The sequence below is a fragment of the Salmo trutta genome, chromosome 12 (assembly GCF_901001165.1).
Source record: "Salmo trutta chromosome 12, fSalTru1.1, whole genome shotgun sequence".
Lineage (NCBI taxonomy): Eukaryota > Metazoa > Chordata > Actinopteri > Salmoniformes > Salmonidae > Salmo > Salmo trutta.
The window spans coordinates 65,819,012-65,837,020 of record NC_042968.1 but is presented as its reverse complement, the minus strand read 5'-3'; the positions used below and the strand labels follow the sequence as shown (position 1 = coordinate 65,837,020).

The following is an 18,009-nucleotide window of genomic DNA, read 5'->3' as shown; positions in this document are numbered from 1 at the left end:
TCAGAGCGCACCATGACTGGAGCTGGCTTGTGTGGTAAAAGGCTGGGTAAATTGAAAGTCACCTAGAGCATTGAGGCAAACTATCAGAATAAGGGTATGTTAGCAAAGTGAAAATGAAAGCCAGGGTAATGTAACATTGGATAATGAGGGTGTGGGCTGAACCAACCAGGTCCTGAATTTAGCACAGAATGTTTAGGCCCTCTCTCCCTGGGCTGCTTATTTATTTAGACTACAGTCCCAGGCTTCAGGGAAGCTGTGTTTTCATAGGTTGCTGTGAAACAGGAACAAGTCTGATGTTTCTGTTAATACAGTTCGTTTTATTTTCCCTTACCGGCTGTCCTGTCCCACCCCTCCACCCCTGTTTCTCCCCTAGCCAAGGGCACCCTGAGTGAGGACACCATCCGGGTGTTTCTGCAGCAGATAGCCGGAGCCATGAGGGTGCTGCAGGTCAAGGATATCATCCACCGAGACCTCAAACCCCAGAACATCCTGCTCTCCTACCACACAGGACGCAAGTCCCACTCCACCAACACCTGCATCAAGATAGGTGTGTGCATGCGCGCAGTGCAGTGCATTCGGAAAGTATTTAGACCCCTTGACTTTTTCCCCATTTTGTTACGTTACAACCTTATTCTAAAATGGATTACATTTTAAAAACAATCTACACGCAATGTCACATAATGACAAAGCAAAAACTATTTTTATAATTTCTTGCAAATGTATTAAAAATAAAAAACAAATACCTTATTTACATAAGTATTCAGACCCTTTTCTATGAGACTCGAAATTGAGCTCAGGTGCGTCCTGTTTCCATTGATTATCCTTGAGATGTTTTTACAACTTGATTGGAGTCCACCTGTGGTAGATTCAATTGAATGGACATGATTTGGAAAGGCACACACCTGTGTATATATAAGGTCCCACAGTTGACAGTTTATGTCAGAGCAAAAACCAAGCCATGAGGTCGAAGGAATTGTCCGTAGAGCACCAAGACAGAAATGTGTCAAGGCACAGATCTGGGGAAGGGTATCAAAAAATGTCTGCAGAGGGCCTCCTGAGTGGCGCAGTGGTCAAAGGCACTGCATCACAGTGCTAGAGGCATCACTACAGACCTGGGTTTGATCCCGAGCTGTATCACAACCGGTCATGATCGGAAGTTCCATAGGGCGGCGCACAATTGACCCGGCGTCGCCCGGGTTAGGGGAGGGTTTGGCCGGGGGGGCTTTACTTGGCTCAACGTGCTCTAGCAACTCCTTGTGGCGGGCCGGGCGCCTGCAGGCTGACCTCGGTCGTCAGGTAAATGGTGTTTCCTCCGACACATTGGTGCGGCTGGCTTCCGGGTTAAGTGGGCGGGTGTTAAGAAGCGCGGTTTGGCGGGTCATGTTTCAGAGGACACATGACTCGACCTTCACCTCTCGAGCCCATTGGGGAGTTGCAGCGATGAGACAAGATCGAAATCGGGGAGAAAAAGGGGTGGTAATAATAATAAAATGTCTGCAGCATTGAAGGTCCCGAAGAACACAGTGGACACATCGTTCTTAAATGGAAGAAGTTTGGAATCACCAAGACTCTTCCTAGAGCTGGCCGCCCAGTCGGGGGAGAAGGGCCTTGGTCAGGGAGGAGATCAAGAACCCAATGGTCATTCTGACAGAGCTCCAGAGTTCCTCTGTGGAGATGGGAGAACCTTCCAGAAGGACAACAATCTCTGCAGCACTCTACCAATCAGGCCTTTATGGTAGAGTGGCCAGACGGAAGCCACTCCTCAGTAAAAGGCACATGACAGCCCGCTTGAAGTTTGCCAATAAGACACCTTAAGGACTCTCAGACCATGAGTAACAAGATTCTCTGGTCTGATGAAACCAAGATTCAACTTTTTTTGGCCTGAATGCCAAGCGTCACGTCTGGAGGAAACCTGTCACCATGGTGGTGCCAGTATCATGCTGTGGGGATGTTTTTCAGCGGCAGGGACTGGGAGACTAGTCAGGATCGAGGGAAAGATGAACGGCGCAAAGTACAGAGAGATCCTTGATGAAAACCTGCCCTGGAGCGCTCAAGACCTCAGACTGGGGCGAAGGTTCACCTTCCAACAAGACAATGACCCAAAGCACACAGCCAAGACAACGCAGGAGTGGCTTTGACACAAGTCTCTGAATGTCCTTGAGTGGCCCAGCCAGAGCTCGGACTTGAACCCAATCGAACATCTCTCGATAGACCTGAAAATAGCTGTGCAGCGACGCTCCCCATCCAAGCTGACCGAGCTTGAGAGGATCTGCAGAGAAGAATTGGAGAAATTCCCCAAATACACGTGTGCCAAGCTTGTGTAGCATCCTACCCAAGAAGACTCGAGGCTGTAATCGCTGCCGAAGGTGCTTCAACAAAGTACTGAGTAAAGGGCCTGAATCCTTATGTAAATGTAATATTTCCGTTTTTTATATATACACATTTGCAAACATTTCTAAAAACCTGTTTTTGCATTATGGGGCAAATTGATTAAAAAACAATTGAATCAATTTCAGAATAAGGCTGTAATATAACAAAATGTGGAAAAAGTCAAGGGGTCTGAGTACTTCTCGTGTGTGTGCGTGCGTGCGGGTGTGGGTGCATGCACGTGCACTGTAATGCATCATATAAATGATAGCGACAAGAGTTCCATCTTTCCACCGAATTAATTGACACCCATGTAATAGCTGATAATCACCATTGTGTGAAGAATGAATTAGTGCAAGGCTGAAGACAAAAGAGCAGCGTTTTTTGTATGTTTAAAACTCACTCATATTAATCCCTCTCAAGCCCATTTATCCTGCAGACAGAATAGAATGTATTGCCTTTGTGAAGGCTGAAGCATACCTCACAACAGTGTTATAATCCTCATGCCGCTGTTGAAAGTTGCTCAGCTCCAAGATCACCCGCACACACTCCTAATTAAAGCTGCAATATGTTTCTTTTTGGGCAACCCAACAAAAAGCACATAGAAATGTGAGTTATTGGTCTGTCATTCTCATTGAAAGCAAGTCTAAAAAGCGGTAGATACACTTTTTTGGTTATTTTTTTTGCCACTTTTGGTTTTGTACACCAGTTTCAAATAGCTGAAAATACTATATTTTTGGTTATGGAAAATATATTTTACAGCAGTTTAGATGGTACAATGATTCTCTACACTATACTTGCTTGTTGAGTCACATAAACGGAAGTTAGGCAAACTATTAGAATTATAGCAACCAGGAAATGGCAGAGGGATTTCTGCATAGTACATCTTTAAACAGTTGTGTGTGTGGATTGCTCACTTTGAAAGGAAGTTAACAGTGCAACACTGTAATTGACAGTGCCTGTCAATTAAGAGTAAGATGGCAGGTTTCAGAAATCTCTTACAAAACTTCCAGTCACTGGTCCTCTTGTTGGCTCAGTGGAAAATCAATTGAGTCCTCTCCACTGTAACCTCTTCAGTCGTTTCCGCTCAGTGCAAACATTTTGTGAACGCCCCAAGGTTTTGCTGAGTATCTGAGTCGTCGTCCGTCCCCCCCCCCCCCCCGCTGTCCTTCTTCTATCCCTCTCTCCAGCTGACTTTGGGTTTGCCCGCTACCTTCAGAACAACATGATGGCTGCCACTCTGTGTGGCTCCCCTATGTACATGGTGAGCACCTCTAATTCCTTACAGCCTGACCATAGGCAGGCAGAGGGTGTGTCTGTCCCATTAGGTACCGTGTCTGACGTGTCGTGTGTGCGTCTCTGAAATGTTTCCCCCATATCCACCAGGCACCTGAAGTCATCATGGCTCAGAACTATGATGCCAAGGCTGACCTGTGGAGCATCGGTACCATTTTGTTCCAGTGTCTGACTGGGAAAGCCCCGTTTCAGGTGAGCACCATAGTCCTCACGATATAGGACTCAAATCATACCCATATATACCCGTCTCAAAGGGGCGGTGTTTGAATGGTTAAAATGAATCCACTCATTGCAGAAAGGGGTCATTCAGCGAGAGAGAGAGAGAGCGATAGAAACAGTAATTTCCACAGTTTGTTTTTGACTTGCCATGCAATATTTAAGACTGGCGTGACAGCAATCAGCTTTGGTTTTCTCTTCGGCTTAGCCGAACAGACTGGCTTTTCTTTCCACATAATGTGAGAGATCGCAAACTGTAGACAAGCTAGAGTGAAAACAACAAGACTATTTATCCAGCCTTTCCTAAGGCTCTTAGGAAAGCAAGTAACCCAAACTGGCCAGACAGGATCAGCTGACTCTGTTTCCTCTTCAGATCTTTACACTCCCTTTTTAAACTAACTTGTGTGCATGCGAACACTGAAGTTTGCACAGTTGATTTGTTCTGTTAACATTTGTGTGTATGTGTCTGTGTGTGCTACCCACAGGCTAGCAGTCCCCAGGACCTCCGGCTGTTTTATGAGAAAAACAAGAGCCTCAGCCCCAAGTCAGTGTTGATCAGCTCTAGTAGTCTTGTGTGTTTTTAGAGATAGAGAGTACAGATTCCTTTCACATGAGAGTGTGTATTGAATGGTGCTTCCATGTTAATGAACTAATGCTGTGGTAGACTAGATTTGACCACAGGATATGTTACAAATGACTTATGATTATCATAGTCTCACGCACTGCTTTAAACATTTTGATTAGGATCAGCTACCACAATCCTAACATGAACCATTTGTGGGGAAATGCAAAACAGGCCCCCGATCAATTGTTACAGCAGGAATGAAGTGTAAAGTACCATCATGCATTCATGGTGATTTGTTTTTCTCCCCTCCCAGCATCCCCAGAGAGACCTCCTGTCACCTGAGGAATCTGCTGCTGGGTCTTCTGCAGCGCAACCACAAGGACCGCATGGACTTCGGTCAGTGGGGCCACACTCACAGGGGTCATACCAGTGCTCATTATTTAAGAGATATTTAAAATTGAGAAGCTAGTTCCTCACTTTCAACCTTTTTCTCTTGTCATTGTAGAGGAGTTCTTCTGTCACCCCTTCCTAGAGACGAGCTCGTCCATGAAGAAGAGTGAGTAACAGTCCTTATGCATCCATCTTCTCAACCCTAATTGAAACATCCAAACCAATCTATCATATGAATTGGACTGTGTTAGAAATGAATAAATGTTTTTATTATTTTGAGAATTTATATTGATATTTTTATTTGATATAGCTCCTGCTGTGACCATGACATGCTTTCCCAGCTCTGCTTCAGCAAGCTCCTGTAGCAGCTCTTCCAACTCACATTTAGCCTCCCCACCGGTGAGTGTGTGTGTGTGTGTGTGTGTGTGTGTGTGTGTATACATGCTTGTGTGCGTGCTATACACTTTCCTAATATTAATTTCCACGCTTTTTTCCCTCAGAACAGCCTCGATTCGTCGGGACATGGACTCTACAAGGTGTCGAAAGCGTTCCACAGGGATGTTGGCCCATGTTGACTCCAATGTTTCCGACATGTGTGTCAAGTTGGCTGGATGCCCTTTGGGTGGTGAACCATTCTTGATACACACAGGAAACTGTTGAGTGTGAAAAACCCAGCAGCGTTGTAGCTCTTGACACAAACCGGTGTGCTTGGCACCTACTACCATACCCCATTAAAAGGCACTTAAAACTTTTGTCTTGCCAATTCACCCTCTGAATGGCACACATACACAATCCATGTCTCAATTGTCTCAAGGCTTAAAAGTCCTTCTTTAACCTGTCTCCTCTCCTTCATGAAGTGGATTTAACAAGTGACATCAATAAGGGATCATAGCTTTCACCTGGATTCACCTGGTCAGTCTACAGCAGTGGTTCCCAAACATTTTATAGTCCCGTACCCCTTCAAACATTCAACCTCCAGCTGCGTACCTCCTCTAGCACCAGGGTCAGCGCACTCTCAAATGTAGTTTTTTGACATCATTGTAAGCCTGTCACACACACACTATACGATACATTTTTTAAACATAAGAATGAGTGTGAGTTTTTGTCACAACCCGGCTCATGGGAAGTGACAAAGAGCTCTTATAGGACCAGGGCACAAATAATAATATAATAATAATCAATAATTCTGCTCTTTATTTAACCATCTTACATATAAAACTTTATTTGTTCATCGGAAATTGTGAATAACTCACCACAGGTTAATGAGAAGGGTGTGGTTGAAAGGATGCACATAACTCTGCAATGTTGGGTTGTATTGGAGAGAGTCTCAGTCTTAAATCATTTTCCACACGTGGTCTGTGCCTGTATTTAGTTTTCATGCTAGTGAGGGCCGAGAATCCACTCTCACATAGGTACTTGGTTGCAAAGGGCATCAGTGTCTTAACAGCCTGATTTGCCAAGGCAGGATACTCTGAGCGCAGCCCAATCCAGAAATCTGGGAGTGGCTTCTGATTAAATTACAGTTTCACAGAACCGCTTGTTGCAATTTTGGTGAGGCTCTCTTGTTCAGATATCGGTAAGTGGACTGGAGGCAGGGCATGAAAGGGATAACGAATCCAGTTGTTTGTGTCATCCGATGCAGAAATGTAATTGCGCATCCAACTCACTCAGGTGCTTCTCTATATCACATTTGACATTGTCCGTAAGCTTGAGTTAATTTGCACACAGAAAATCATACAATGATGGAAAGACCTGTGTGTTGTCCTTGTTAATGCAGACAGAGAAAAGCTCCAACTTCTTAATCATAGCCTCAATTTTGTCTCGCACATTGAATATAGTTGTGGAGCGTCCCTGTAATCCTAGATTCAGATAATTCAGGCGAGAAAAAACATCACCCAGATAGGACAGTCATGTGAGAAACTCGTCATCATGCAAGCGGTCAGACAAGTGAAAATGATGGTCAGTGAAGAAAACTTTAAACTCGTGTCAATATTTTTCCCCTTGAAAACCAGCGTGCTTCTGTATGTTGTAAAAGCGTTACATGGTCGCTGCCCATATCATTGCATAGTCCAGAAAATACAGGAGAGTTCAGGGGCCTTCCTTTAACCCTCCAGTTGTGTTCGTTTCATGTTAATTATTTCTGTGTTCCCGGTCCAAAATGACTGCCCCATTATAGCTAATAATAAATCCATAATAATAAATATATCATCACCTAATGTTGTGTTAGATCTTTTTATCAACTTAAGTTCTTATGAACATTACAAGTTTTGAGCTTCTGTTTGCTATTGATGGCATGTAGGCCTCATTGGCCTGAGCTCATACAACTCGTTTTTGAGTTAAAAAAAAAAGCATAATGAATGGATTATTTTGATTATAACAAAACTGACCGGTATGATTTTATTAGTAAAGAAAGGACATAGGCCCAAAACTACACATGAAAACTTTACCATATTACAAAATGAATGTCTGAACACATTAAAGAACAACAGTAACAATAACAGTATTACTAACAGAAACATTAAAATGTTCACAATCTGTCAATCAATGGTGTTTACATTTTGTGTGTTCTCATGCACATGTTGGACAATACGTGGAGGTTGTTGTATGTCCCTTGCAAATATATGCACTGCATTTATGGCACATAATGCTCGTTTTGACATCTCTTGGTACACACAGATTGCACCTCCTTCCTTTTGTCTCTTCTGTCTCTGGCAGCTGTAGATCTAGCTTCTGGCCCTTGTATATCTTTCACCAATCCAGCAGAGGATGGTGTTGGAGGAAGGTGTTGGCGCTTTTGAATGAGGGGTGCCACCATGGCTTTCCCCAACTCTTCTAGGAATAGTCTCCTCTTGAAGAATTTCCCCTGCTTCCAGCCTGGATTCACCTCCATCCACACCACAAACCATGTTGTAGGCCGACACATCCAGGATGTTGAAGAACACCACCATGTGCCAACGTGCCATCATCCTCTTACAAGAGTATGTGCCAATAACCTGCAAAAGTGCAACAATCAGTAAATAAAATAATGAGTACATACAAGTGATACTTCATGTCTTGCATAGTAACGTGAAAAATTGCATCAAGGCGTTGTTTTAATTTATCACATCTAAAACATATTTACATATTCAAATGAATAGAATTGACTCCATATTGTTCACAAATTCAATGAGCATTTCACCAAACAACAACATGTCTTGTTTTTATGGTGCAGATAAAACAATCTGGTAATAGAAAAGAAAGTTACATACCCCCTTTGTTCCTGTTGTAATCCAGGACAGTGTTGGGCTTCTTGTCCTCCCAGGTACTCACAGCGGCATCCCGGTGCAGGGTTGTCATCAGGAGCACATTCTTCTTTATCTTCAGGCAGTAGGACACAAGAGTGTGTGTATCGGTGAAGGCAGATTTGGAGGAAAAACGAGCCCTGTCCTTTGTAGTGAGTAAGGCAGGAGGCAACTCCGACTTGTTCCTTCTGACCGTCCCCACCATGGTCATTTTATTTTGGAGCAGCTCCTGACCAAAAGCATATGAGGTGAAGAAATTGTCACATGTTATGTTGTGCCCCTGGGGACCTGCAGTCATTTCCAGGACTACCTTTTCCCCTGGTTCCTTTCGGGAACACCGTCAGCAGGTTTCCCGGTGTAAACCTGCATGTTCCAGGCATAACTTGTCCTGCCATCACATGCTGCCCATATCTTTATTCCATATTTAGACGGTTGGCTTGGCATGTACTGTTTGAATGGGCAGTGTCCTAAAAGCGACCAGATGCTCACCCACTGTGATGTCTGGACTTAGGTTATAGATGAGTGGCAGGCGCTCCACCCACTTGTGCCAAACCTCTCTGATCGCTGCCAACTTGTCTTGTTGGCGGCTGGCCTGGTCTTGCATCACGGTTGTCGAAGCGAATCACCCATGAAAACACGTGAAATGTCTGGAGACTCCGGGATGCTGGCCTTCTAGGCAGAGTTGCAAATAATAAGTAATATCTCAGACTGGCCAATAAAAAGAGAAGATTAGGATGTGAAAAAGAACACAAACACTGGACAGAGGAACTCTGCCTAGAAGGCCAGCATCCCGGAGTCGCCTCTTCACTGTTGACAATGAGACTGGTGTTTTGCGGGTACTATTTAATGAAGCTGCCAGTTGAGGACTATGAGGCGTCTGTTTCTCAAACTAGACACTCTGATGTACTTGTCCTCTTGCTCAGTTGTGCACCGTGGCCTCCCACTCTTTCTATTCTGGTTAGAGCCAGTTTGCTTTTCTTTCAAAAACAAGGACATTTCTAAGTGAACCCAAACTTTTGAACGGTAGTGTACTACCGGTAGTGTACTATATAGTGGGTTGTTCAGAGTCAGTGCTGTGGTCATAGTTCCTCTCTCTCTCTCTGTAGCAGTCTCTGGCTGAGGTCCAGCAGCTCCGTGCCAAGACCCTTGCCTCCCCTACCCAGGATGCCCCAGGCTTTCTCCTCAAGGACTCGTCTGGAGGAGGCTGCAGCAGCAAGAACTCCTCTTGTGACACAGATGACTTTGTCATGGTGCCCGTCCACTTTCCCAGTAAGCGCATCCTCATTCCACAACCACTAAGTGGTGTTCTTGTAGCGCTTCAGTCTGTCATGTGTATAGAATCCAGAGATTGTGAGAGAAGTTGTTTAGATGAAGGTATAATAGCAGTGTAGTCCACTTTCTGAGATGATTCTGAGGTTCATCTGTTTGGCTGTATGGTCATTCCTCTTTTACATGTTGCCATGGTTTCTCAGCAGGTGAGCTCACCTGTGACGGGCCTACTGGGAAGGTGTTCCACGACAGTCTGATGAACAGCGGGTGAGTTTAATGGACATGGTCTTTAGAGATGGGGGCAAAAATCGATACAGTTACATATCGTAATATTATTTAGGATGATTTTACACTGAACAAAAATATAAACGCAACTTGCAACAATTTCAAAGATTTTACTGAATTACAGTTCATCTAAGGAAATCAAGTCACTTGAAATAAATTAATTAGGCCCTAATCTCTGGATTTCACATGACTGGTAATACAGATATGCATCTGTTGGTCATAGAAACCTTTAAAAAAAAAAGGTAGTGGCGTGGATCAGAAAACTACTCAGTATTTTGTGTGACCACCATTTTCCTCATGCAGCACAACACATCTCCTTCACATAGAGTTGATCAGGCTGTTGATTGTGGCCTGTGGAATGTTGTCCCACTCCTCTTCAATGGCTGTGCGAAGTTGCTGGATATTGGCAGGAACTGGAACACGCTGTCGTACATGTCGATCCATAGCATCCCAAACATGCTTAATAGGTGAGTATGCAGGCCATGGAAGAACTGGGACATTTTCAGCTTCTAGGAATTGTCTACAGATCCTTGCGACATGGGGCTGTGCATTATCATGCTGAAACATCACGTGATGGCGGCGGATGAAAGGCACAACAATGGGCCTCAGGATCTTGTCACAGTATCTTTGTGCATTCATATTGCCATCGATAAAATGTAATTGTGTTTGTTGTCCGTGTCTTACGCCTGTCCACACCATAACACCACCACCATGGGGCAGTCTGTTCACAACTTTGACATCAGCAAATCGTTCACCCACACGCCATCTGCCCGGTACAATTGAAACCAGGATTAATCCGTGAAGAGCACACTTCTCCAGCATGCCAGTGGCCATCAACCGTGAGCATTTGCCCCCTGAAATCGGTTTCGGTTACGATGTCAAACTGCAGTCAGGTCAAGACCCTGGTGAGGACAACGAGCACGCAGATGAGCTTCCCTGAGACGGTTTCTGATAGTTTGCAGAAATTCTATAGTTATGCAAACCGACCGTTTCATCAATTGTCAAGGCGGCTTGTCTCAGGCGACCCCCGCAGGTGAAGAAGCCGGATGTGGAGGTCCTGGGCTGGCGTGGTTACACGTGGTCTGCGGTTGTGAGACCGGTTGGCCGTACTGCCAAATTCTCTAAAACGATGTTGGTAGAGAAATTAAATTATCTGACAACAGCTCTGGTGGACATTCCTGCAATCAGGATGCCAATTGCATGCTCCCTTAACTTGAGACATCTGTTTCATTGTGTTGTGTGACATTGTGTTGTGCCCTTTTATTGTCCCCAGCACAAGCTGCACTTGTGTAATGATGATGCTGTTTAATCAGCTTCTTGGTATGCCTCACCTGTCAGGTGGATGGATTATCTTGGCAAAGGAGAAATGCTCACTAACAGGGATGTAAACAAATTTGCGGCCAAAATTTGAGCGAAATAAGCTTTTTGTGCGTATGGAACATTTCTGGGATCTTCAGCTGATGAAACATGGGACTAGCACTTTACATGTTGCGTTTATATTTTTGTTCAATGTATATCGATACTTTCATTCCATCTATCGATTTGTAAATAATATAGATAGATATAAACTCAGCAAAAAAAGAAACGTCCTCTCACTGTCAACTGCGTTTATTTTCAGCAAACTTAACGTGTAAATATTTGTATGAACATAACAAGATTCAACAACTGAGACATAAACTGAACAAGTTCCACAGACATGTGACTAACAGAAATGGAATAATGTGTCCCTGAACAAAGGGGGGGTCAAAATCAAAAGTAACAGTCAGTATCTGGTGTGGTTACCAGCTGCATTAAGTACTGCAGTGCATCTCCTCCTCGTGGGCTGCACCAGATTTGCCAGTTCTTGCTGTGAGATGTTACCCCACTCTTCCACCAAGGCACCTGCAAGTTCCCAGACATTTCTGGGGGGAATGGCCCTAGACCTCACCCTCCGATCCAACAGGTCCCAGACGTGCTCAATGGGATTGAGATCCGGGCTCTTCGCTGGCCATGGCAGAACACTGACTTTCCTGTCCTGCAGGAAATCACGCACAGAACGAGCAGTATGGCTGGTGGCATTGTCATGCTGGAGGGTCATGTCCAGATGAGCCTGCAGGAAGGGTACCACATGAGGGAGGTAACGCACAGCGTTGAGATTGCCTGCAATGACAACAAGCTCAGTCCGATGATGCTGCGACACACCGCCCCAGACCATGACGGACCCTCCACCTCCAAATCAATCCCGTTCCAGAGTACAGGCCTCGGCATAACGCTCATTCCTTTGACGATAAACGCGAATCCGACCATCACCCCTGGTGAGACAAAACCACGACTCGTCAGTGAAGAGCACTTTTTGCCAGTCCTGTCTGGTCCAGCGACGGTGAGTTTGTGCCCATAGGTGACAGTGTTGCCGGTGATGTCTGGTGAGGAGTTGCCTTACAACAGGCCTACAAGCCCTCAGTCCAGCCTCTCTCAGCCTATTGTGGAGAGTCTGAGCACTGATGGAGGGATTGTGCGTTCCTGGTGTAACTCGGGCAGTTGTTGTTGCTATCCTGTACCTGTCCCGCAGGTGTGATGTTCGGATGTACCGATCCTGTGCAGGTGTTGTTACCTGTGGTCTGCCATTGTGAGGATGATCAACTGTCCGTCCTGTCTCCCTGTAGCACTATCTTAGGTGTCTCACAGTACGGATATTGCAATTTCTTGCCCTGGCCACATCTGCAGTCCTCATGCCTCCTTGCAGCATGCCTAAGGCACGTTCACGCAAATGAGCAGGGACCCTGGGCATCTTTCTTTTTGTGTTTTTCAGAGTCAGTAGAAAGGCCTCTTTAGTGTCCTAAGTTTTCATAACTGTGAACTTAATTGCCTACCGTCTATAAGCTGTTAGTGTCTTAACGACCGTTCCACAAGTGCATGTTCATTAATTGTTTATGGTTCATTGAACAAGCATGGGAAACAGTGTTTAAACCCTTTACAATGAAGATCTGTGAAGTTATTTGGATTTTTACGAATTATCTTTGAAAGACAGGGTCCTGAAAAAGGGACGTTTCTTTTTTTGCTGAGTTTATATATCTATCTATATATTTATAGCTCAGCTGTTCCTGCGCCAAAACTCAGGTATCTTTCATTCTATAGCTTTTTCTTCTTTTTAAATAGTAAGCCATGTTTTCAGCGCTTTTATTTCCATGACTGATCAAAATGTATTTTCCCATGCTGTTTCTTGTCTCTCTGCAGCAGACTTATACTGAGCAATATATTTGGAACATCAAATTGCAATAAAATCGCAGTATCGAATTGCTTTACATATATAATCGTGGGAATTGCAATACATATCGTATTGGCACCTAAGTATCACAAGGTCCCTGGCAATTCCCAGCCCTAACATTGGTCTTATGTGGGCACCTGTACACAATTCTGTTGGGTAATGCCAATGTGAAACCGGCTCAAGAACAATCCCACTTATTAATAATATATTAGAGCCACTAAACTCTTGTCTCCTCCTCCTCAGCTCTCTACTGGCCTCTGGTGGCCTGGGCAGTCAGGGCAAGACCCCACCCCACTCCCCCTCCTACAGTGGCTCCCGCAGTCCCATCAGGTAAGAGCTGATCACACTCTTACTGGAAAGGGATTCACTTATTCTCAGTGTTCAGACATACTAAAACCATGACATGCTAATGCTAGTTCTCTCACTCTGGCAGCTGGGTGAGTCAATGTGTATTGTGCACTGGAAGCCCAGGCCTATGATACCCTTCTAGATTAGGGGGATTCGTTTGTAAGGCTTGATGACAAAAAGATGTTAGGTCAGTAGTAGTGATGGGTACGGCTGTTACGGTGACCATATTACCGCCACACCGGCGGTCACAAGTCATGACCACAGTCAAATTCCACGTGACCGTTTAGTCTCTGATGTTGCTGATGGTCATTAGTAGCCTACCAAACTTGCTAACTGCCTGGTACTCAGCACTCTGTCGCTCTAATCACTCATCAGCAAATGTGGTCTTGTCAAACACTTCATGAGAGCCCATGAGCTCATGTTGCACAACATTTCTTTAGGCTATGCAATTGTGTGAGAGAACAGAGTTTTGATGGCCTCAGTTAAAAAGAGCAGGATCCCATTCTATAGGCTAGGCCTACTACAGTGCATTCGGAAAGTATTCAGACCCCTTGACTTTTTCCACGTTTTGATACGTTACAGCCTCAGTCTACACAGCAAAAAAAAAAGTTATTTTTTAAGATAGTGAGCCAATATGTTTTCAGCTCTTATTTCCAGGACTGATTTAAAACAAATTTTCTCTCTGCAGCAGTGAGCAATATTGTTGGAACATCAAATAGCAATACAATTGCATTATCAAATCGGAATCCGTATAGAATTGTGAGAATCACAATACACATCGTATCAGCACCTAAGTATCGTGATAATATCGTGTCGTGAGGTCCCTGGCAATTCCCAGCCGTATTCAGTAAGTCAAGCTGATCATCATCATCTCCCCTCTCTACCAAATCAATCACAAATCAAGGGCTCACATTGCTCTCTTTCTCTATCTTTCACTCTCACTATTACATCATGTTTTGTCGGTTACTATTCTCTCAGTATTTTTGCTGTTTCACTCTCTTTGTTAATGCATTGATCAGACAGGGAATGGTTAAACGTAGCTAACTCCCGCTTTCTCTCTTCTTTCAGTCGGCCAAGTGAGTTCTCTGGCAGTAACTGTGGTAACTATGGTAACTACGGTCAGTCGGTGCCCATTCCTGTTCCCACTCAGGTCCCCAACTACCAGCGCATGGAGCAGAACCTTCATTCCCACAGCCATGATGGCTCCCCACAGTCAGTATATACATACACTGAGTGTACAAGGCATTAAGGACACCTTCCTAATATGAGTTGCACACACCCCCTTTTGCCCTCAGAGCAGCCTCAATTCATCAGGGCATGGACTCTACATGGTGTCGAAAGTGTTCCACAGGGATGCTGGCCCACAAGGATGCTGGCCCACAAGGATGCTGGCCCACAGGGATGCTGGCCCAAGTTGGCTGGATGTCCTTTGGGTGGTAGACCATTTCTGATACACACTGAAGCTGTTGAACGTGAGAAAACCAGCAGCGTTGTAGTTCTTGATGGCGCCGGAGGAAATGGCTTCCGTTTTACAGTCCCCGAACCAATTGTGCAATTGTTTTTTTGGTTACTTGTAACTTATTTTGTACATAATGTTTCTGTCACCATCTCCTATGACTGAAAAGAGCTTCTAGATATCAGGACAGCGATTACTCAGAAAGAGACAGAGATATCGGGGACGTAGGCCCAGGTGCCTTGTAAGGATCCGACGGCGAGTGGGTAATCTGCCATTACCATCGGTCCTATTAGCCAACGTACAATCATTGGATAATAAAATAGACGAAGTACGATCATGTATATCCGACCAACGGGACAATAAAAACTGTAATATCTTATGTTTCACTGAGTCGTGGCTGAACGACGAGATGAATAACATACAGCTGGCGGGTTATACACTGTATCGGCAGGATAGAACAGCCGCCTCTGGTAAGACAAGGGGTGTCGGTCTATGTATATTTGTAAACAATAGCTTGTGCATGAAATTTAATAGTAAGGAAGTTTCGAGGTTTTGGTGGAGTATCTCATGATAAGCTGTAGACAACACTATTTACCAAGAGAGTTTTCATCTATATTCTTCATAGCTGTCTATTTACCACCACAAACCGATGCTGCCACTAAGTCCGCACTCAAACGCTCATACAGGGGCGGCGTTCCTAGTGGCCGGGGACTTTAATGCAGGCAAACTTAAATCCGTTCTATCTCATTTCTACCAGCATGTTAAATGTGCAACCAGAGGGGAAAAAACACCTTTAGACCACCTTTACTCGACATACAGAGACGCGATTAAAGCTCTCCTTCGCAATCCATTTGGCAAATCTGACCATAATTCTATCCTCCTGATTCCTGCTTACAAGCAAAAACTAAAGCAGGAAGCACAAGTGACTCGATCAATAAAAAAGTGGTCAGATTAAGCAGATGCTAAACTACAGGACTGTGTTGCTAGCACAGACTGGAATATGTTCCGGGATTCTTCCGATGGCATTGAGGAGTACACCACATCAGTCACTGGCTTCATCAATAAGTGCATCGATGACGTCATCCCCACAGTGAGTGTACGTACATACCCCAACCAGAAGCCATGGATTACAGGCAACATCTGCACTGAGCTAAAGGGTAGAGCTGCTGCTTTCAAGGAGCGGGACTCTTACCCAGAAGCTTATAAGAAATCCCCCGATGCCCTCCGACGAACCATCAAACAGACAAAGTGTCAATACAGGACTAAGATTGAACCCTACTACACCAGCTTCAATGCTCGTCAGATGTGGCAAGGCTTGCAAACTATTACAGACTACAAAGGGAAGCACAGCCGCGAGCTGCCCAGTGACACGTGTACACTATGCTCGTTTCGAGGCAAGCAACACTGAAACATGCATGAGAGCATCAGCTGTTCTGAAACGGCTGTGTGATCACGCTCTCTGTAGCCGATGTAAATAAGACCTTTAAACAGACGGATTACCAGGACGTGTACTCCGAGCATGCGCTGACCAACTGGCAAGTGTCTTCACTGACATTTTCAACCTGTCCCAGACTGAGTCTGTAATACCAACATGTTTCAAGCAGACCACCATAGTCCCTGTGCCCAAGAACACTAAGGTAACCTGCCTAAATGACCACCGACCCGTAGCACTCACGTCTGTAGCCATGAAGTGCTTTGAAAGGCTGGTCATGGCTCACATCAACACCATCATCCCAGAAACCTTAGACCCACATAATTTGCATACAGATCCACAGATGATGCAATCTCTATTGGACTCCACACTGCCCTTTCCAACCTGGACAAAAGGAACACCTATGTGAGAATGCTATTCATTGACTACAGCTCAGCGTTCAACACCATAGTGCACTCAAAGCTCATCATTAAGCTAAGGACCCTGGTACAAAACACCTTCTGCAACTGGATACTGGACTTCCTGACGGGACACCCCCAGGTGGTACGGGTAGGTAGGTAACAACACATCCGCCACGTTGATCCTCAACTCAGGGGCCCCTCTAGGGTACTTGCTCAGGCCCCTCCTGTACTCCCTGTTCACTCATGACTGCATGGCCAGGCACGACTCCAACACCATCATTAAGTTTGCCAATGACACAACAGTGGCAGACCTGATCACCGACAATGATGAGACAGCCTATAGGGAGGAGGTCAAAGACCTGGCCGTGTGGTGCCAGGATAACAACCTCTCCCTCAACATGATCAAGACAAAGATGATAATTGTGGACGACAGGAAAAGGAGGACCGAGCACGCCCCCATTCTCATCGACAGGGCTGAAGTGGAGCAGGTTGAGAGCTTCAAGTTCCTTGTTGTCCACATCACCAACAAACTATCATGGTCTAAACACACTAAGGCAGTCGTGAAGAGGGCACACCAAAGCCTCCAGAGACTGAAAAGATTTGGCATGGGTATTCAGATCCTCAAAAAGTTCTACAGCTACACCATCGAGAGCATCCTGACTGGTTGCATCACTGCCTGGTATGGCAACCGCAAGGCACTACAGAGGGTAGTGCATAAGGCCTAGTACATCACTGTGGCCAAGCTTCCTGCCATCCAAGACCTCTATACCAGGAGGTGTCAGAGGAAGGCCCTAAAAATTGTCAAAGACTCCAGCCACCCTAGTCATAGACTGTTCTCTCTGCTAATGCACGACAAGCGGTACCGGAGTGCCAAGTCTAGGTCCAAAAGGCTTCTTAACAGCTTCTACCCCCCTGAACATCTAATCAAATGCCTACCCAGACTATTTGCAATGCCCCCCCCCCCCTTTACGCTGCTGCTATTCTCACTTTAACTCTACCTACATGTACATATTACCTCAATTACCTTGACGAACCGGTGCCCCCGCACATTGACTCTGTACCGGTACCCCCTGTATATAGCCTCGCTGCTGTTATTTTACTGCTGCTCTTTAATTATTTGATACTTTTATTTTTTAGATTTTTTTTACTTGTCTATTTTTTACTTACCGTAAATTATGGACTATAAGCCGCAACTTTTTTCCCAGGCTTTGAACCTCGCGGCTTAAACAATGACGCGGCTAATATATGGATTTTTCCCACTTTCAATTTTTAAAAAAATAACATTCTGTGACGTGCTCAGTTTTTTGGCGGCATGAAGCTTTCATTAGACCAATGAAATTGCCGAACGGGTTAAGGTCAAACAACTTTTTTGTTTACTGTTTAGATTAAATCGAGCGCTCTCAAACTTCCCATCATTCTGATTACGGTAGTCATTTTGTCACCCTCATCATGGCAAAGA

The 18,009-nt window shown here is 44.9% G+C and overlaps 1 protein-coding gene across 5 annotated transcripts in view; it reads left to right on the top strand.

Annotated features, from left to right (window-relative positions):
- The window catches only part of LOC115204015 (serine/threonine-protein kinase ULK1), a 51,948-nt gene that overhangs the window by 23,977 nt on the left and 9,962 nt on the right, over positions 1-18,009 (top strand). For 3 of the 5 annotated variants that reach the window (XM_029769210.1, XM_029769207.1, XM_029769211.1), the window contains exons 6-16: positions 374-547; positions 3,558-3,631; positions 3,754-3,855; positions 4,365-4,423; positions 4,758-4,840; positions 4,950-5,000; positions 5,145-5,233; positions 9,222-9,384; positions 9,588-9,651; positions 13,157-13,243; positions 14,330-14,473. In XM_029769210.1, coding sequence (XP_029625070.1) covers positions 374-547; positions 3,558-3,631; positions 3,754-3,855; positions 4,365-4,423; positions 4,758-4,840; positions 4,950-5,000; positions 5,145-5,233; positions 9,222-9,384; positions 9,588-9,651; positions 13,157-13,243; positions 14,330-14,473 — 1,090 coding nt within the window. The remainder of the gene's footprint in view (positions 1-373; positions 548-3,557; positions 3,632-3,753; positions 3,856-4,364; positions 4,424-4,757; positions 4,841-4,949; positions 5,001-5,144; positions 5,234-9,221; positions 9,385-9,587; positions 9,652-13,156; positions 13,244-14,329; positions 14,474-18,009) is intronic. The other 2 variants (XM_029769209.1, XM_029769208.1) reach the window with 2 other exon arrangements.